Genomic DNA, 21,570 nt, shown 5'->3' on the forward strand with positions numbered 1-21,570 from the left:
GTAATATCTGAATTTGAGACAATCCAGATGCCAAACCAGAACTCAAAGCACAGCTGAGAATTATCTAGAAATACAGAACTGTGCACATCTCTCCAGATGTGGCTTCATCAGTGCACAGAAGAGAATGCATTTCCCTCTGCTTCATGGTGCAGCCCCGGAAGCTGTTGGGTCTTTTCTGACTTAAGCACACACTGTTGTTCCATGTTCAATTTGTCCACCAGGAGCCCCAAATCCTTCTCTGCAAAGCTGCTTCCTGACAGTTGGCCCCAGCATGTACTGGTGCAATTTACTCCAACCCAGTCACAGAATTTAGCATTTTGCCTGCCTTGAACTTCACAAGGTTCCCGTCAGCACCTTCTCCAAACTGTTAACATGTCTCTGAAGAGCAGCAGAGTCCTCTATAAACTTGCTGAGTATAACTCTGTCCCATCACCCAGATCACAAATGAAGATCTTAAACAATATAGGACTCAGTACTGATCCCTGGGGTACACCACTAGTGCCTGACATACAGCTGGACTTCATGCTGCTGACCACAACCCTTTGATGCAAGCAGTTTTGCCAGTTTTCAGCCCACATCACTATCCATTAATCTAATCAGTATTTCGAGAGCTTGTCTATGTTATGGAAGACTATCAAAAGTCTCTCATTAAGTCATTGCTTCATCCACCAGAGTCATGTCATCATAGAAGTCTATCAGGCTTGTAAAGCATGTTTTCTTCATAAAGTGATGCTGACTACTCTGAATCACATTATTGTTCTTCTTATGTTTGGAAACTATTTCCAAGAGAATGTACTGCATCAATTTCCCATGGGCTGAGGTGAGGCTGGCTGGCTTGTAGTTCCCTAGATCACCTTTCTTAAAGGCAGGAATGAGATTCACTTTCCCCCAGTCCTCAGGAACCTCTCTCCTCATCACCACGACCTTTCAAAGATAACTACTGGAGTCTTTAAATCTCCTACAACTAGTACAAAAACAGAATGCTTAATGTAGGTGATAGGCAGATGCCATGACAAAATGGATCAGTACAAACTGCTTCACTCTTCAGTGAACAAATCTGCTAGTGTTTACAAGCCAATCATGAAGTCCATGTCAGCTGCTTATCAGCATTCGATCATTCTTCCATCTCTAACAAAGTCCAGAATGGAATAAAAGGAAAAGCCAGACCAGACCTACCCTGAGACTGATAATAAGATACTGCAAAATACCACATTAACATGGTCATGAGCAAGCTCTGCTTCTCTGTGATTAACAACAGCCTGTGCACTAACTCAGTAAAAAGCAGTATCCAAAACAAGCCAGCTAGTAGCTGGAAACATAGGTAATGAAGCTTAGAATAAAGCTCATGAATACAGCAGACTGAATTATGTTAGGGAAAGGTGCTCAACTGTGAAACAGTGCATTGGAAGAAGAATTGGGGGGGGGGGGTGGGAGGAAAACAAAATTAGAAGTCTAACCATCTGTCTACAAAAAAGAACAATCTCTACCATGTATGAAGGAGATAATGTACTCTGCTGTAGCCACAAACTTCACTCCTGAAAACTATTGTTTATAAACTGAAATTCCTCTGACAAAATTTCTCTGTAGGTAAAAACATTGTCATGGACTTTGTATTTACCCTTTGAAGTCTAAGTAGTTTGTTAACTACGCATCACTTACTGATTGTAATCTGAAAACGTACAGGAACAAAGTCGTGCTTTGAGCAGCTACTAGAAGGGAAATGTATACAAACATAAGGAGTGATTACTTATTCCCTTATGTACATCCATTTAGGAGAGTGATATGTAGAATAATTAGAGGGCAAATGTTCCAAAATTCACTGTATATTTCAATAGACTATACTGTCAAGGTTGATTACAATTATATAAACGATCAGAGTTGTGAAAATTAGATTAATAAATTAATTCTGTTCATCAAAATTCTTTTTTTAAAAGTTATTTTAACTGAAACAGCAGCAGCTACAAAAGCTGCAACCACTGTTTCATGGAATTTACCAAGTTTAACAAAATTTGTATTTCAAATTAACGTTGCATTAAAAGTATTTTTTATTGCATAATATATCACTGCCGGCAAATTATTCCAGAACAATAACTACAATCAGTAATATGGCAAAAAACCCTAATTACACATTCTTGCAGCCAAAGTAATTACCTATATTTGTTGAGATTATTTGACTTCATACTCGACATGTGAAGTGATAAAGGTGACTTCTACCTAATATACAAAGTGCAGAGAAAAGCCTATCCTTGCCTTCTGATCCACTGAGACAAAGCCTTGGGAAAATTATGTCAGAAAAAAAACACTTTTCAGATATCATCTTAAAAGCTCTGAGATACTTTTAAGACAAACAAAAATTAGAATAGTACTTAATATTTTGTGAATGTGAGAGAAAATCACTGAGAGATCATCCAAATATGTTAGGGCTTACCTAAGCTAATTATTCTGCTGAAAGAATCTTTGTTTCAACATCAGCTTGACCCCTATTTGAAGAAGGCAACCTATGAACATAGGAAACGGAAACATTTGTCCTTCATTGTCCTGCTCTGAGACTGCTTGCTTCTCTTTGCTTGAAACAAATTAGGGAAGGATTGGAAATAAATTATTACTGGTACCACAACATAAGGAAGCTGTCTGTCCAGTTCTCTCTCTTAATACATGAGGAAGCAATGGCAACAGACTCTTGCTCACAAATGAGTTTAATACCATTTCTTACACGCTCTGTTGATACAGTAGTATTAATGTTGTAGTAAAGGATTGGGAGCAGACTATTCACTGACACATTGTACAGCCTCGTTATTCTTGCAAAAGTAAGTTCTGGTTTTGTTCCTTAAACTTCTCATACAGTTTACCTGGGACCTCATACAGTTTACTTCCCCCTCCTTTTATGCCCCTCTAAATGTCTTTTTTTCTAAAGAAGGGACAGACATTCAGTAATGGTATCTTCTGTTCCCAGGGGGAAAACTGGCTCTCTTCAGTGGCTGTATTAGCTACATTTTTTAACTTTTCAGACGAAGGACTAATCTGGGAGTGTGTTCTGTACAGCATTGGTTCAACAGAGGTGGTGTGATCTAAGTTCATCCGCCAAAACATCACCGTAGTACAAAAAGAAGAGCAACCGCTGTGTTTCATTAATTAAATGATCAATAAATTAACATTACAGTCTATTACTCCATCTTCATTCTTGCATACTATTTTCTAAACATGCCCTGGCAGAGAGCTGGTTACATGCCACTCTGCACAGGCAGAGACAGCTGAAGCACAGTCCTAACTGTGGTTCATGTGTCTGTCACTGCTTACAAAAGGTCAAAGAGTAATTCAGAGGTGTTGAGCGCAGTCTTTCAAGGTAAGAAGCACTGAGACATTTACAGGGAGCTTCAAGGTCCTCTTCTAACTTAGGTGTGCAGTCCAGTTTCCTTACCAAATTAGCCTACTGAATTTCAGTATCAATATTCAGTATCACTTCCACTCAAACACTGAAAAGTTAGGCTTCATATAAGTAGAATTGTAAGAAAGTTTGCAACGAGCTGCACACAGGACAACTGAAGGAGTTTCCTGGGGCTTGTACCACAAGCCAGCCTATATCTACAGGCAGCAGCTTCAGCCACTAGGTAACACCTTGCACCATAAAATTATTACTTTCTCTCTAAAGTAGTGTGCTAAACTGTAGAGTGATTAAATATATTAACACATACACACTTGTTAGTAAGTCGTAACACTCACATCCTGACAAGATACCAGGAGAGATCCCACACATTTAAAATACTGTTTTTCAAAGGAGGGAGGAGGGAAGGGAGTGGGAAGGCGAAAGAGTTAAAAAAAGGCAGTAGCAGAATTTACAAGGCCACCAAAACTTCTGATACTCTGTTTAAGCCATCAATGACTGTTTCAAGACAAACTAACTAAAAGTCTTTGTAAAAGAAGAAGCCTGCCTGACAGAAAGAAATAAATAACTGAGAGGCAGTTTATGCTTTATACGCCTATTATGTTTGGGGTAATATCTGAACGTCATATTCAGGTGTTATTAAAAACTCTGCATGTGTCTTCAAACTTCCAAAGTCTGGGATACAGAAATGGTCAGATGTTAAATTGCACATCCCTTTTTATTCTTCTCTTCTAGACCTATATGAAAAAGCGAAGATTAAAATATCTGAAGCATTACACAACATTCTATAAATTCATTCAGCAGGATAAGTCACTTTTTTGAAGAAACTCTAAAATGATTCATGTGCAATGAAAAAGCTTTGTGCTGACCTTCCTTTCTCTGACTGTTCCTGTGAAATGCAGATGTATAGCTATGCTTTAAAAATACACTTTATATCTAACTCTGTCAAGAAAACTATCAGTTGTATATTTAAGGGAATGAAATACAAAACCAAAATTATTTTAGCTATCCTCAAACTCCACTGATGCAGTAGCAAATTTATCACAGTGATTTTGCTTCCTTTAGCTGATCCAAACCCATACACCTCAACAGGCAAGGTTCTTGATGAATTACACAGGCAATCTGAGGTGCTACAACTACCACTTATTGCTGAGGTTGATATTCTTTCTGAATGGGTGCAGCCACTGAGCATACATACCTCATTTCTACCTTTACCTATGTTCTCTCACCATGATACAGATCCTGAAGTATTTCTGTCTCTCTTAGACTTAATGTAGTTGTACAGTAACTGTTAAGTATTGTAGTCTTTCTCTGTAAGAAAACAAATACTTTTGCTTTAAAAAAAGTAAACAAATTCACCTAATTGAAGTTTCCATGACTAATACACTTCCTAACAGTAAGAAGGGTATTTTATAGAGTTTAAATGGTCTCATTTTTATTGTACAACTTCTAGTCAAATAACAATATCCTACATATTAATATATGTGCATTCAACAAACCTACAGAAAAAGGGGGTATTTCTAAATGCATTCTCAGTATCCAAAGCTTGCACTTCTACCCTCAGATTAATAGAAAGAGTTGACTGAAGTCCAACTGCTTATTCCAAACATGAAGACTAAATCACATCACTAAAATGTCAAACTCATTAACCCTATTATCAGTGTAAACACTAGTACAGCATCTTTGCAACATGACAGCATCTTAACACATACAATACACGGTTATCCAGCACATGGTAAGCATGAAAGAAAAGTGGAATCAAAATCAGAACAAACTACTACCAACTTGAATGTGCACAGAGGAAACCTGGCACCTACTTCTCCAGAGACAAATACTTCAAGAGTCTATATATAATAAGGATTCACCTGAATCCTTCTAGTCCACTGTGCAGGACCAATGCATTTCAGAAAGTGTATCAACATGTAGTGCACTTAGGGAAATACTTTTAATTTGTAACCTCAAGAGCAGTCACTTTTTGTCCTTCCCATTCCTTCCTATTCCCTCTTCAGTCTTAGGGAATGCTTTTGTCCCATTTCTCCTTGCCAACTCAGTCTTTTGATACCAACCACTCAGTCTCTTTTCTTAAGCAAAAATATGACTGTATTACATAGCACTACAAATTAAGACAAAAAACAACTGCAAAAGCAATTTACGTTGTAGTGTTTGGCTCCTTGACAAACAATCACTGCTGCAAGTCTGTTCTGTCAATAGACTATCAGCAATCTGTCATGTGGGGACCTGAAATACTGCCATCATCACTAATCAAAAGCCAAGCAGCTCCTCATTGGGTATCTTTAGTGGGGAGATCATGCTGACAGTCTCAGATAGAACGATTCATTAGCAGTGTTGGTTTGAGGACTTTGGTGGGCAGAGTGATGGTGTAGAGGAAAATCCCACTCCCTTTCACAGGCCAGTTCTGATTTGAGTAAACATACAGATTTCACACACAAAGAAGAAAAACTATGAAGTGACTTTGTCCAGCAGACTTTCCAATCAATTGATGCCAGCACATTCTGGAGGTCAGAGACACCAGGTATCAAAAATTCAAGATGTTCCAAAATCCTAAAACCAGGTGAAGTTCATGTGGCATTTAGATAGCAATAAGCATCAAGTATAGCAAATTTCTCAAATACTAATGCTGAACTTACAATTTGTTTTAAATGGAAATCAAGCTAAATTATTTTACTCTAACTGTGCAGCAATGTTGTAGCCATTCAAAGCTAAATTTCAGCAATAAAGTATGATCAAACTAGAATTTTGCTTTTACCACTCAAAAATTGCTGTTGTCTTTGCTCAGTTTAAGTCTTTTTGTACTAATAGACAGGAAACTGAAAAAATATTTATTACTCACTTTGATTTCACATTTCTTGCAACAGACTGAAAAAAAGACCTATGCATGCACTGTATCTCCTAGACTTAGAGGTAGAAAAGTAAGCACTACAAAAGTGATTAATCTTGGCTACTTTTAATTAGAAGGTATTTACAGAAAGACAACATTTAAGACAACTGATCAAAACTCAACCTCAAAAAGGCAAAGAAGAGATGTAAGGGTTAAGTTTTACATCGTTATCATTGCATCTCATCTACATAAACTGCTGCACAGATCTACACTATACAAGGTGACAGAGAATATAATGAATACTTGTTTCTTTCTGAAATTAGAAGTATTACCTATCCTTTAAGTGCTCATTACGACAATAAGCATTGAAAATTAAGTGAGCAGGTTCCCAGTGGAGGCACTCAGAGACTAACAAACTTCCTTAATGTCACCAGAAATGCACACTTTGTTATTTGTTTTTATTGGGAAAAAAAGAAACAAACCACCATGTAATGACATGTAATAAAAAGACCTATCTACCTGAGAATATTAAAACAATTGCTTAACAGAATAATGCATGAGGCTTCTCAGATATGGTACAGTTTCTGTTCAGTGCTCTCATTTATATGAAAAAGATTCCTTGGTATCATGACTCTGTTTTTAGTGCCTGTTTTTAAAACTTGCAATTCTAAATTTTACCCTTTGATTAGACATGGATGCTTCTAATTAAGCTGAACTCATCACAGTCCCCCAAGACTCTTGAGGCTTTGTGCTATACTTGTTCTTGGTAAACACAATAGAAGTCAGAAGGAGAAAATTAGTGCAATAAGCTGCCATGCTGGTCAGAAAAACCTTCAATAAAACCCAATCTATAAAACATCATGTTTGTACAGGAGAAAAGGAGGAAATAGTGATGCATACCTCACATTCAACTACAGGATGCTGTATGTCATCAGTAAAAGCATGTGTAGTGTTAATCCTCAATAGGGTCCAAGACAGATTGCAAACACCATTTGTTCCACAGAGTCAACCAAACTTTTCCTTCTGAAAATCATGTAGACATAGCTGAGAGGCACTTGGGAATTAACTTGATCTCTAAGCAGTACTTCCAACTTTGTTACTTAAAATCCTTCTGCTAGGCATTAATGCTATGATCACGGTTCAATGGCAGAAATACAGAAAACAGAAGTCAGTGGCCTTATGTTGGTTTAATGGCAATAACTATAGGCCTTCTATATTACTGGCACTTATAAAGAAGAGATGTACTATCACACTTCCAGTTTTTCCCCTGTACTACCAAATGATATACCTCAGCACTGCAGTGGAAATCCACATGTAAAGTCACATTACTCCTATGACATAAGCTTCATCTGAAGTAGGAACAGGAAGAATTATGCAATTCATCAATTACTGTCAAACTCCTTTATTAAAGCACAAACTTTTTTTTTTAATACTCAAAGTTTTTTTGTTCTGTTCACTGTGTTTTTAAGCACAGTAGCTCAGCAGTTAGGCACTGAATTGAAGGTTCAGATTACCATCATGTGGTGATCAAGGATCTTCATCGAAAATATTTAGGAAGTGTCAAATACAACTATCCTGTTGAAACTTGTCCAGGTACTCACAGACTGACCTAGATTTTGATTTTTAACAATTCACTAAATTATCCACTCTGTGTTTAGCATCTACATTGTTTAGGACCCCAACTCCCACTTTCTGTGAGACTTCACCTAGATTGCACAGAATCCAACTTTCAGAGGTATCACACCATTCAGAAATGAGATGATGCCATTTGGCAAGTTCAAAAGCTGTCCTGAAGCTGAGTTGTAAGAAATGTAAGTGAGAAATAAATATTAAGAATCATAGATTTTTTTATTTTGAAAAGGCCATAAGATCACACAGTACAACCATAACCTAACATCTCCCTGTGCACAACTGCTAGACCATGTCCCTAAGCACCCAATCCAAACGTCTTTTAAACAGCTCCAGGGATGGTGACTACATTACCCATGGCGACCTGTTCCAATGACTCTTTAAGTGAAGACATTTTTACTAATATACAATCTAAACCTCCTCTGGTGCAACTGAAAGACATTTCCTCAAGTCCTATTAATTTGTTACCTAGCAGGGGCCCCTGTCACTATAACCTCCTTTTAGGCTGTTGTAGAGAGTGATAAGGTCTCCTCTCAGCCTGCTCTCCTCCAGGCTGAACAACCCCAGCTCCTTCAACTGCTTCTCAAAAGACTTGCATTCAAGATCCCTTACCAGCCTGGCTGCCATTTTAGGACACACTACAGCACCTCAATGTTCTTCCTGTGGTGAGGGGCACCAAACTGAACACAGTATTAGAGATGGAACCCCACCAGGGCCAAATAAAGGGCCACCATCACTTCCCTGCTTCTGCTGGACACACCATTCCTGGCACAGACCATGATGCTGTTGGCCTTCTTGGACACCTGAGCACACTAATGGCTCACATTCAGCAAGATGTCAACCAGCATCCCAAGGTCCTTTTCTGCTCTCTCCCAAGCCTGTAGCACTGCATGGGGGGTTTACAACCCAGCACTTGGCCTTGTTGACCATCATAGAGTTGGCCTCAGCCCATAAATCCAACCTGCCCAAATCCCTCTGCAAAGCCTTCCTCACCTCCAGCAAATCAACACTCCCTCCTGGCTTGGTGTCATCTGCAAACTTATCAAGGGTGCACTTAGTCCCCTCAAGCCCTGGGGAATACCACTTGTGACTGGGCACCAACTGGATTTAACTCTATTCACCACCACTCTTTGAGTCCAGCCATCCAGCCAGTTTTAGAACCATCAGGGAGGAAACAGTCTAGGACATTCCCAGAGTGTGTGGAAGATAACTTCCTGACACAATAGGTGAGTGAGTGAACTAGGGATGGTGCTCCTCTGGACCTGCTGTTTGTGAACAGAGGACTGGCAAGTGATGTGATGATTGGAGGATGCCTGAGGCATAGTAAAGTGATAGAGTTCTCCATTCTTGTAGAAGGATGGGGGTCAGCAGGATGTCCAGCAGATATCTGGGATATCTGCTCCCCACAAGAATGAGGGCTATCAATCGTGAGATTTCTCCAAGTTGCTTACAGAATAATTCATCTGTCTTTCCATCTCAGCTGAGTGGCCTTTAACAGACTCCTATAACAGACTTTCATGCCTTCAAGTATCTATTTATTCACAGAACTCATCTCTTGTAAAAATTCTGGCATACAAGACAACAAGCAGGCTTTCTATATCTAATCTTGAGCCAGTTCCATCACTGAAAAGTTTTAAGCTCTTGTTTCCTTTGATAATTGTTCTCTGACCTAGCTTTCTGCCTTCGCACTGTTTTTCACTGATTATGAACCTCCATATCCAATTCCATGTCATTTATCATGCAAAAAAAAAAAGGAGAGCATTAAAAGGCTTTTGCCTTGCTGTATGCTAAAGTAAAGAAACAGTCAATCTTTTGGCAAGAAAAATGATTGGTTTTACGCAAGCAAATTGGACTGAGACAATGACAACCTGCTTTAAAAGAAACCTGATTACGACCTAGTGGAGTACATTAGGAAAAAACACCAGAATGCCAGGACTTGCTTCACATAGTCATGTATGTCATCTTAAGAGCTGAAGTTACTATTCTTCACTTAGTTAAATCTAAAATAATACAAATATTTGGGGAAAAAAATGAAACAAAACTAGAGCAAACACCAAACAAAAAAACACAAACAAAAATCCCCTACCACCTGTAGATCAGCTAAGATACCAGAAATACCCATATTTTGGTGGAAAACTGTTTAAAAATTGGTAAGGTTCACATGTTCTCAACATCTGATTCCTATTTTCTTACATTTCAGATACTCATCTCCAAAAATTGTGCAAGTACTCTCTTGGGAAGCACAAACTAAAATACAACAGACTCCCTGGTAGTCACTGTCTGGCACTTAAGAGTTATCTCTGAGAGTCCTGCTAGTCAACCTTCCAAAGTGCTGGTTGTGATGGAAAGCATAGACTCTTAGGGGATGCAAGAAATTGCAAGTTTTAGTAATTGTAGCAGTGCTAAAAGGTACAGCAAATTTCTAACACCACACTGAAACCTATTTCTAATTATTTCCCCAAACATCTTAGTAATTTACAAGATACTAATCTGACACCAATGAACATGTAAGAGTTAAGTCTCGTCCAGTAGAATAGAATAGAATAGAATAGAATAGAATAGAATAGAATAGAATAGAATAGAATAGTCTAAACCAGGTTGGAAGAGACCTTCGAGATCATCGCATCCAACCCATCATCCAACACCATCTAATCAATTAAACCAGGGCACCAAGCACCCCATCATGTCTCCTTCTAAACACCTCCAATGAACTCTATCAGAATCCCTATTTATGCTACCTAATTTCATTTGACTCCCTTCAAAAATTCGGACTTAAAGATTTATTTTGTTGTTAGTTACTTTAATAATTATTGGCTGTGTTAGGAGAGAAGAATGTACCTATGGGTAATAAGAATGTTTATGTTACAGTAAGTAGACAAATTTAAGCTTTACTGTCATTTTCCAAAAGTAATTTTCTTGACCAAAATGAAATTGCTGCTCTGTGAGGATTTTCAGCAGATGATGTTGCAAACTTTGCAAGAAAAGAAAAAAATTGTAAAAAAGAAAGGGGGGTGGGGAGGAGGGGGATGCAGGGCAGGAGGGATGCAACAGGCTGGGGAAATGCAAAATCTTCCCCCAGAGAACCTTTTATGCAAGAGCCCTTTGGCTCAAAGACATTCTTGATTTCACATGTTACTACTCAAAGTGGACTCTGCATTTTTGCAGCTCCTCAAAATGAATGAAAACAAGTGGAAAATAAAAGTTTGGTTTACAGTAGAACCATTATGGTTAACACAGTAAACCATAATATATAACACCAAACATGATTATTTAATATATTAACTTTTTGAATATTATTACTTTTTATTAAGTCTGAGAAGTATGAAGTTCAAAAGTTCCATTATATCCCTGTGGTCTTCCCCCAGACACTTCAGTAAAATAGGAAGGGGCCAAAAGGACAAGACAATACACACTCTTCCATGATTTATGTCCCTTGAAGTTATTACTTACTATTCTAACTGAATTTTGTAAAATAGAACAGGCAGATGAAGAGCCAGTAGCATGCACTAAAAGTTAGCATGACAAAAGCAATTTATACAAACACCATATACTTGCTCTCAGAGATAAAATGATGTTTTTTGGGTTTTTTTAGTTTTACACTAATCTGGCAACTAATAAAAAGTCATTTAACATGGCTATCAGTTTATATATAATCAGATGTGATATTTTTATTAATTGCATTGAATTTATAATTTTGTTCATGATACTGCCAGAGAATCTGGTCAAGTAATCTGCTTTTACAAAAAAAACCCATTCATGACACCAAATTAGCACATCCCTAGTGGGTAGAAGAAATTGTTTCTGTATCATGCTGCATTGAGACATCGTTCCAAGTGAGTTTAACTGTGGAAGAGCCATTAGCCAAAGGGTCATACTAAAGTGCTTGAGGACTGCATGCCTGTCTTGCATGGAGACTCCCTGCTGACATACAAGAAACAACTTTTTGCATCATGCCCCCATCAAAAACAAAAACAAAAGGGAAAAGGTAAGAAAGATGTTTTTAAGTGGTGCAGTAAGTTTTGACAGGGAAAAAAAAAAAACAACAAAACAAACCACAAACCACACAAAGCCCAAAATAATTGCTTCTTCAAAAGCAAAAGAGTTTTAGTTCTGTTTGAGTTGTTCTGTCATTTAAAAAATAAATGTATCATATTTTAAAATCCTGTCTCCATTAAGGCATATTGCTTACTTCTATGTTATTAATAATTAAACTAATGAATTTATATTGTGCAGTTAAGTAAGCATCAAAAAAGCATCCAGTAATAAGATCTTACTGAGACCTTCAAAGGGAAGAAACAGTTAATTTCATTTTTGTCAAACTTCAGGTGTAACTTGAAATATCAGACTCTTCATGACTTACAAGCACAATCAATAAGCATCAAAACCACAGGTAAAGAGTACTGCAATAATGTATTTTCCTTATCATGCTGATACTCCTGAAAATAACTGCTTCTAGGAAATTCTGGAGTGTATATTTGAAATCCAAACAAGCTAGAATTTCCTTAAGTGGTAAGTCCTAAAATTCCTATCATGCTGAACCATGACATTGAAAATGTATCTGAAATTTAGTGCAAAATTTAACACTCATGAGTTCTGCTGATTCTGTTATCTGCTCCATCTGCATGCTAATTTACAGCTCTACCTAAAAATGCATTTCTTAAAACCCTTAAAATTTGATACTCTGGCATTTCCTTTGTAGCACAAGTTGATTTTACACATCTTGAGAAACAAATACTTAACACCAAATCACAGTCATTAAATTGAAACCATCCATCAGTATGTGCAAATTATGCAAATCAGAATTATGCAAACACCTTTTCTTTTAGTTGCTACTATTTCTATTTTGTTCAGCTGTCTGTCAGAGTTCATTACACAATGATGAAACTATTTCGGTAGTTTTCTGGTTATTCAAAAAACCAGAAAAACTCACAAGCTTGTTTGCCTGATGAGCTACTTATCACTTTTCATGTCCGTTAAGGTACCAGACAAACAGAACTCAAGCACCACAGCTGGAGTTCCTTTCCAAAAGCATCTTTCTTGCAATTCATATAAAGTCATGTGATTGGCATTTAGAAAGACTTTGCTTTCCACCAGTAGATTGCAGGGGTAGATATTTCCTTTGGTGAGTATACTCAGCAGAGACCGCTACTCTATTTTTTCAAGCCTCTTATATAACAGACTGCAAAAACTGTCTCTGAACAACGTGGTAAAGATGCGATCCCCTGTTTCGGTACTATGACATTCAAAATAATCACATTCAATGCAGTCCCAAGCTATTAATCAACTTCATACTAATGAGAATGATCTGTCACAAGTTGTCCGCAGTTTTGCAGGATGCAAACTGATAGTGTCAAGACTTCCGAAGGCACAAGTCATTCAGACTAAGAAGAAACAGCTTCACCAACTTGGCTTAGAATTAGTCTTACAAGGGCATTCAATCATCACAGAATGTTCAAGTTTTGCTTATATGTAACTGTCTTCCTTGGTGGTTTGGGTTTAGGGTTGAGGCTCCTCCCCAGATAACCTGTATAAATATGCTCATAAAACCCTCAAAGCCATTTGAGTATCAGAGGCCCACAATTAGTAGCTTTTCTTGGAGACCTGCACCTAACTGCCTCACACCATGCCAATTCAGCTGTTTGAACCCAACCTACATGAGTTAGATAGTAAGTTCTTTTTTTAAGACAGGATAAATAGATCCTTAAGTATGTGATTCTTTTGATTTTGCAAAAGCCCACAACACACTTACATAAACTTTGGAGAATACTAGGCAGTCCTCTTGCTATCTTGAGATATGTAAGTGGTGATGTACTCTATGGAGAGGTCTGCTATGAATGACAGCTTAGGCCAATTCTCTCACGTTACATAGTCTACCTACACAGCCCGTGAAAATGACTCTGCATTGTTAAGTTTTTATTTTATCTTCCTATTGCCATTAAAAAGGCATACACCTTTTAAGGAGCACAAATACCCGGTACTACAACTGTAGTTCAGACTGGACGTGAGAAGGAAGTTCTTCACTGTGAGAGTGGTGAAGCCCTGGAATGGGTTGTCCAGGGAGGCGGCTGAGGCCCCATCCCTGAAGGTGTTTAAGACCAGGCTGGATGAGGCTCTGGCCAGCCTGATCTAGTGTGAGGTGTCCCTGCCCATGGCAGGGGTGTTGGAATTAGATGATCCTTGTGGTCCCTTCCAAGCCTGACTGATTATTTGATTCTATGATTCTACAACCAAAAAAAAGTTAGCAGCTGGGCTAATAAATAGGCCTATTAACTTTTAAATGTTTTCTGTATGTTTTGGATATTCTTCCATAATTCATAGGGCTAATCATAACACCCTGACTCTGAAAACAAAGCACACTAACAAAGTATGAGAAGGAAAATTTCTCTGCACAAGAGACAGTCTTTCGTATAATCCCTCCAGGGGAAAATTAACACGGTTTCTAAAATGATCTCCAGGTTGGGTTTTGGTTTTTTGGGGTGTTTTGGTTTTGGGGTTTTTTTCACTTTTCTCCAAGATCTCCGGTCAGACGAATTTTTCTATTACACGTTACTGCCTGTACTGCTGTTGCACCTCCTCTGTGGTGATTTGATTCAGCTGAAGCTACGCTTTGTCCGATCGATGCAAGCACATTACACACCAGAATAAGAGTAAGGTAAGGGAAAGAAAAGCATCTTCGCTTTCAGCCATTAAAAATAGAACAACGAAACATCACAGTGCACATCGAGGCTCGCCTCCCCACCCCCTTCGCCCGCTCCTCGAGCGCAGGATTTCGCAGACGGTGGCTTCAAAGGAAGAACTGCCCCCTCCGCGCCGCGCACACAGGCAGAAGCACAGCAGCAGGGACCCACAGACGAGACACACGGACACACGCAGCAGCAACCGCTCGGAGCCGCCCCGAGGCCCGGGCCATCGCGCGGCATTACCCGCCCGGGCCCCGCGCACGGCAGGGCGCTGCCTGCGCCCGCGGAACGCCGCAGCCCCGCAGCCCTTCTTCTTCTTCTTCCTCCTCCTCCTTCCCGGCCCACGACTTCAGTGCCCTAACGAGTACATTAGTGCAGGGCGTCGGGAGACACGGTGCCGCGGATGCCCTACATAAGCAACGACTAACGTAGAAAGAAAGGAAGGGGGGCGGTGGCACGGGAGGAAGAAACGAGGGAAAATAACGCACTCGTTACCTCTCCGCTGAAAGCACAAACACAGCTCCCAGCAGCCCAACCCAGCCCAGCTGCCTTGCCTAGAGGAGCAGCACAGGAGCCCGCACCAAGAAGAAATATCACGCAAGCAGAAAGGGAGGAGGAGACGACGGACCTGGCACCATTACGATGTCTGTCGTACTTACCGATCGCCGCCGATTCAGTCTGCTTTCTCCCAAACATATACCAAAATCCAACAGCAAATCCTCAGTCCGCTAGGCAAGAATGTAAGGTGTGGGGGAAAGGGGGGGGCGAGCGACGGCCCCGAGCTTCACCGCAAGGTCCTGACCTTGCCCAGCTGCAGCATCTTCGTCTTGCCGCCCCCCCCCCTCCCCCCGCCCCCCCAGGGCGTACGCGTGTTCCCGTGTGCGCCCGTGTCCCCCCGTGTCCGTGCGAGCGCGCTGATCCGACTCCGAGGGGTTCCGCCGCAGGACAACTGCCCGCTGATTGCCAGACCGAGGCGGGCTCAACATCCACCGGCCCACCGCTCGGACGAGGTAAGGAGCTGCTGCGGCGGCGGCGGCTGGGGCAGGCTGCGCGGCGGCGCCGTAGCGCAGCGCGCCGGGCGGGCGCACCGGCCGCGGGATGTGGCCGAAGGAGACACAGCCGCCGCCGCAGCATCTGCCGCCGCACTCCCTCCCGCCCTGCCTCCTTCTCTCCCCGCCTGCCTCCGCCCCTCCCTCTCCCGTCCCCTCCCCAGCAGGAGCGCGCTCGCCGCGGCTGAGCCGCTGACTCGGGGGGAGGGAGCCGGGCAGCTCCGCTCCCTCCGAGCCGCTGCCACCGCCTGCGCCGGGTGGGGCTGGGCCGGGTTCCATTGCCTCGCTGCGCGCGAAGTAGCGGCCTTGGTGCGGAGGAGCGCGTCCTTCTGTTCCCCCTGTCCGCCGCGGCCGAGGGGTTCTGGTTTCCTGGGGAAGGGGGATGCGGGGCGGCGGGCAGAGGATGCAGGTGTAGGGTCGCACTCCGGGGCGGGGGGAACTGGGCTAGTGGGGAGCAGCCCTTCGGCAGTGATAGTGGCTCCTGCAGTCCTGGATTGGGCGTCGGATACTCGAAGTCTGCCAGCCAAAACGGTAAAAGCAACAGGGAAACTACAGCTTAGTCCCCTGGCTCGGTTCTCCATCGGTTCTCTCTCCCCATCCTTGAGAAATCTAGGTAGAAAATTCTACCATGTTGTCATCAGACTTATTGGGAGCAAAGAAGGTAAGGAATATGGAAGGTGGTGTTTACTCCTACGTACGCTTAACCTTTTGCTGAGAAACTTGTGTAAAATGCTATTGCAGCACTCACCTGAAAGTTGCCATTCCATCAGTCCTTTTAACTTGCTGCGCAGTTTTGTTATCTGAGGAAAAACACCGATTTTTTTGTTGTTGTTGCCAGGGGTAATTGCTGCTAAATCACGGTCGCAGCAAGTTGAGTATCAACGTAGCGATCGGGAAACCCATCTACTCGGCTGAGACGTCAGGGCAACGCCTACAGTCGGTTACTTGCCCGCCTGAACCCGTGCCCTCCACGACACCGGCTTCGCAGGGACCAAACCCGTATCTCCCCCAGGCGTACGGGGAGGCTGGCGGCTCCCGCCGCAAGCGGGGCGAGCGAACCTGGGCGCCGGTGCTCTCATCCTCTCGGATAGTCTCGCCGAGTCCGTTCTACTACCAGTCCGCCGCACAGTTGGCTGAATAAATCATAGCAGGAGCTTTATTAACGGCTGGATTTGAAAGATGTATCTGTAGGCGGATTTTGGCGATTCGGTAGCGGTAAGGATCGCCGCCGCGGTCGGGTTGCAGAGCGACTCGCTGCTGCCACCTTTCGCTTTGCGTTGTCGCGGCTTTCCCAACATTCGAACTTCACCTCACTAAGGGTTGATGTAGTTACCGCTCCTTTCGTTTCGCTAGAAGGGCAGAGAATGCGTCTCGCGTTCATTGCATTCCTCGTGCTGTGTCCAGCGCCAGAAAGACTTGTTTTCTGCCTGTGCTCTCCTTTTCTGTTTTATTCCCCTATATGACTTGGCTTCATTGTACTATTGCTGTTTAACTGGGGACGCATTAAATGCAGAATTCTGTGCACTCTGCCCTAACATCAGTTTGTTTATCAAGCTATCTCTAGCCTCACAATACACATGCTTGTTTTCATCTCCTCAAAGATGCACCGCAGGAAGAGAAAATTAGTATTCAGAGGACCCTACTTAACTGAATAACATATTCAACTTTAAGTAACTTAACCTATCTGTAGTAATTAAGAGGTTGCCCATCTGAATCTTTTCCTTATCTGATGAAAGAAGAAAAGTTGTCTTCCCCGTCTTTATCCAAACTTGTAAACAGCAGTACAGACCTGCCCTTGCACTCCAAGGCTGGAAAAATGAAAAGGTGGAAGAAAAAAGTTATCGCACAGTAGCCTAGCCTACTGTTTGACAACTAAGGCCCTTTCCTGGGAAGCAGGCTGCTCTTCCAATCTCAAACTCCTAATCAGACATGTCTCTCAGTTCTTGACAAATGTTCTAATTCTGAAGTGTTGCAGAGTATGAAGAGACCCATCAGCAGCTACCCTTTCACAGGGAGAGAGAAAAAGGAAAAAACACCAGTTCATGATCTACATATGGATGAAGAACATAACGTCTATCAAGTGCAAGACTTGGGTATGTGATTCCCACTCTGAGACAGGCATCAAATACTGGACTGAAAGTAGTAGAGGTAGATACCTAGAGTTACTATCTTACTATTAAGCCTCAAGATGTACTTGCTGATAGAATTACTAGGTGTCATAGTATCCCACTGTAACAGTCCACCGTAGCATCCTGTGATCCAGTTTTTCTAGCCCAACTTTTTCTCTTCAGAAAGACATTTCTGTCAACAAAGAGAGAGGATACAGAAGAGCTAGAAACAGGCTGTGTCTTCCTTTCCTTCCTTATGAAATGCAGCCATGTAATAGGAGTATTTTATGACCCTGGGAATTGTATACATCTGGCCTAACTGCAGGATAAGCAGTGTGCCAGTGAAGAATGCGCCTAAGACACCTGATTCTCCCCATCTGTAAAGTTTACCCAGGTACCTATATCTGTGTGTACTAGTGTGGAAGTGGTGGTGCCTGGAAGTTTAAACACAGTAGTAATGAAGACATACAGCAATGAGAGCCCTTTGTAGGTGAAGCAAGGGCTAGAGTCTGAAGAGTTTTGAAGGAATATGGGAGGTGTCTGAAGATACCTGCTTTTCTTACACAAGATTTCCTCCTTTCCCATCACTATCTCACCTGGTAGGCATTTGCCTTAAAGCATCACACTATTCATAGAGCCACTCCTTCTCCTACTGCCCTCATTCTTTAGGCATCACCTTTCAACATTCCCATTGGAATGGAATGGAATGGAATGGAATGGAATGGAATGGAATGGAATAGAATAGAATAGAATAGAATAGAATAGAATAGAATAGAATAGAATAGAATAGAATAGAATAGAATAGAATTAACCAGGTTGGAAAAGACCTTAGAAATCATCAAGTACAACCTATCACCCAACACCATCTAATCAGTTAAACCATGGCACCAAGTGCCTCATCCAGTCTCCTCTTAAACAGCTCCAGTAACTGACTCCACCACCTCCCTGGGCAGTCCATTCCAATGCCCAATCACTCTTTCTGTGAAGAATTTCTTCCTAACATCCAGCCTAAACCTCCCCTGGTACAGCTTGAGACTGTGTCCTCTTGTTCTGGTGCTGGTTGCCTGAGAGAAGAGACCAACCCCCACCTGTCTGCAAATTTACTGATGATGGACTCCATCCCCTCATCCAGATCATCAATGAAGATATTGAACAGGGTGAGGCCTAGCACTGATCCCTGGGGCCACCACTAGTGACTGGCTGCCAGCTGGATGTGGCACCATTCACTAACACTCTCTGGGCTCAGCCTTCCAGCCAGTTCCTAACCCAGCACAGAGTGCTCCTGTCCAAGCCACAGGCTGACGGCTTGGCCAGGAGTTTGCTGTGGGGGACAGTATCAAAGGCCTTGCTGAAGTCCAGGTAGACTACATCCACAGCCTGCCCCACATCCACCAGGTGGTCACCTGGGCAGAGAAAAAGATCAGGTTGGAGAGGCAGGACCTGCCCTTCCTGAATCCATGCTGGCTGGGCCTGATCCCTTGGCCATCCTGTATGTGCTGTGTGACTGCACTCAAGATGACCTGTTCCATAATCTTTCCTGGCACTGAGGTCAGGCTGACAGGTCTGTAATTCCCTGGCTCCTCCTTCTGGCCCTTCTTGTGGACGGGCATCACATTGGCCAGCTTCCAGTCATCTGGGACCTCTGCAGTGAGCCAGGACTGTTGAAAAATGATGGAGAGTGTCTTGGCCAGCTCATCTGCCAGCTCTCTCAGCACCCTAGGATGGATCTTTTCCAGTCCCATGGGCTTGTGGGGATCCAAGTGGCTGAGCAGGTCTCTAACTGCTTCCTCCTGGATTACAGGGAAACTATACAGCTCCCTGCCTCCGACTGCCAGCTCAGGAGGCCAGTTGTCTGGACGACAACCTATCTTGCTATTAAAAATTGAGGCAAAGAAGGTGTTAAGTACCTCTGCCTTTTCCTCATCTTTAGTTACTGTATTCTCCTCCATGTCCATTCAGGAGTGGAAGTTGTCCTTGCCCCTCCTCTTGCCATTAATATATTTGTAAAAAGATTTTTTGTTGTCCTTCACAGCAGTGGCCAGGTTAAGCTCTAAATGGGCTTTTGCCTCTCTTTTTTCTACATGACCTAGCAACATCCTTAAACATTTCATGGGTTACCTCACCTTCCACCAGGGGAGGTCAGACTGAGCCCTATTTAAAGATACAGAGGAGTGGGACCAGGGAGCTGAACCAGATCTCCACAAACGGTTTTTTGCTCCTGTTTCTGCTGCCATGGAGGAAGGATAAGGAGGAACAATGATAGGTGAGGAGGTAAAAAGGAGTGGAACTGACTTCTGGAAGAGGTTGTCCCCTCTCTAATAGGTATTGTCTGCCTACTGCTTTCTCAGTGACTAAGCCTCTTGTTCTCACAAGCCAAAAGCAGGGACAGGTGGCGATTGCCCACATTTTTGGTCAGTCCCAGCCTTCTCAGACATAGTGTGTAATTTTAGGCTTAGCTGGTCTGTGCTTGGGCATGCTGTATCTACCCTGATTTTCAGTTAACTTCCTTGAAGGTTTGTTTTTCCATGAAAAAGATGGGAAAAGAAAAGGAAATTATAATATCAAGGTAAATATTTTCAAGCACAAGGGCTGTAAAAACATCTTTGTAATTTATATTTGTCTGTAGGATCAGCAAAGGTTCTCGATGCCTTAAGACTCTACATGGTCAAAATAATGAAAAAAATAAAGAATGTAGTAACATGAATCTCAATAGACTTTTCAGACAATGACTTCTAAATTACTGTATTATAAAGAACAATATAAACAACTCATTTGTTTTTTAACTTGGGCTCAAGAATTGCATGTTACTGTAGCTAATTGTGGGTTTCATCCTGCTGACTAGAAATAGAACTTTGTGGAAATTTTCATCTTCAGGTAAGAAATGAAGCTACCAGTGGAGGAATACAGGGAAAAGTCTATTACTCAGTAGTTAGACAAGGACTCTAAACTATGGGATACCTAGACATAAGCACTAGTTGTATCTGCATGTTCTGTCTTAATGTGTTTAATTTTGCTTTAATCCTTCTTGTAACACAGCCTGAGCATTATTTTCTGAATTTTTGGACAGAAGAGAAAGCATTTTATGGCTAGTTTGACTTGTTTACTTCTAGATCATGTTTAGAATTAAATGTATGCTTCATAAGAGATTACTGAGATCCTCTATCTTGATTAGGGTCCAGTACTGTCCTTTGTCACACTGAAGTCAATGGGAACTGTCCATCATAAGAATGTAGCTGAAGTAAATCTAGGACTATGAAACAGATTAATGTTTCAGGCAATCAGTATGGAATAAAATCAGGAAATATGTTTCTTTACCCTTTTTATTAAACTGAAAAATCAGCTTATCATAATTAGTTTTCCAAGTTCAGAGCAATACTTTAAAGTTACTGCAATTACTGTCTTATCAATTCCTAAGAATTATTTAAAGGTGGAATTATTAAAAGAATTTGACAACGTCCATTGGACTGTATTTCAGATAAGAAACAGCGTATTTCTTGAGACATCCACTACAGTGTCTTGAAACCAAAGTGGGATGAATTTAAATAACTGATTGAAATTTCTTCTCTCTTATTTGACTATGATACTATCTTTAATAAGTAAAGTCAGCATTGAATTCTATTAATATTTGTAGTTTCCATTTGTATTACATACAACATTGCTTACCTAACAGCAAAGTACATGTAAATCACACAGAATTGTCAGAGTTGGAAGGGACCTCAAGGATCATCTGGTTCCAATCCCCCTGCAATGGGCAGGGACACCTTCCACTAGATCATCCTTGTGGGTCTTCTCTGGACACATTCCATATCTTTCTTGTAACAGGGGTCCAGAACTGGATGCAGTACTCCCGGTGGGGTCTCATGAGAGTGGTGTAGAGGGGAAG

General features: G+C 41.7%; 1 protein-coding gene across 6 annotated transcripts in view; it reads right to left on the reverse strand.

Annotated features, from left to right (window-relative positions):
- The window catches only part of CTNND2 (catenin delta 2), a 576,017-nt gene extending 559,598 nt beyond the window's left edge, over positions 1–16,419 (reverse strand). For 2 of the 6 annotated variants that reach the window (XM_054164401.1, XM_054164402.1), the window contains exon 1: positions 15,190–15,360. In XM_054164401.1, coding sequence (XP_054020376.1) covers positions 15,190–15,226 — 37 coding nt within the window. In that variant the 5' untranslated portion in view covers positions 15,227–15,360. Of the gene's footprint in view, positions 1–15,189; positions 15,362–16,327 lie in introns of those variants that run through there. The other 4 variants (XM_054164400.1, XM_054164398.1, XM_054164403.1 and 1 more) reach the window with 4 other exon arrangements.
- Between the last annotated feature and the right edge of the window lie 5,151 nt (positions 16,420–21,570).

This window comes from Dryobates pubescens, chromosome 9 (assembly GCF_014839835.1).
Source record: "Dryobates pubescens isolate bDryPub1 chromosome 9, bDryPub1.pri, whole genome shotgun sequence".
NCBI classification, from domain to species: Eukaryota; Metazoa; Chordata; class Aves; order Piciformes; family Picidae; genus Dryobates; species Dryobates pubescens.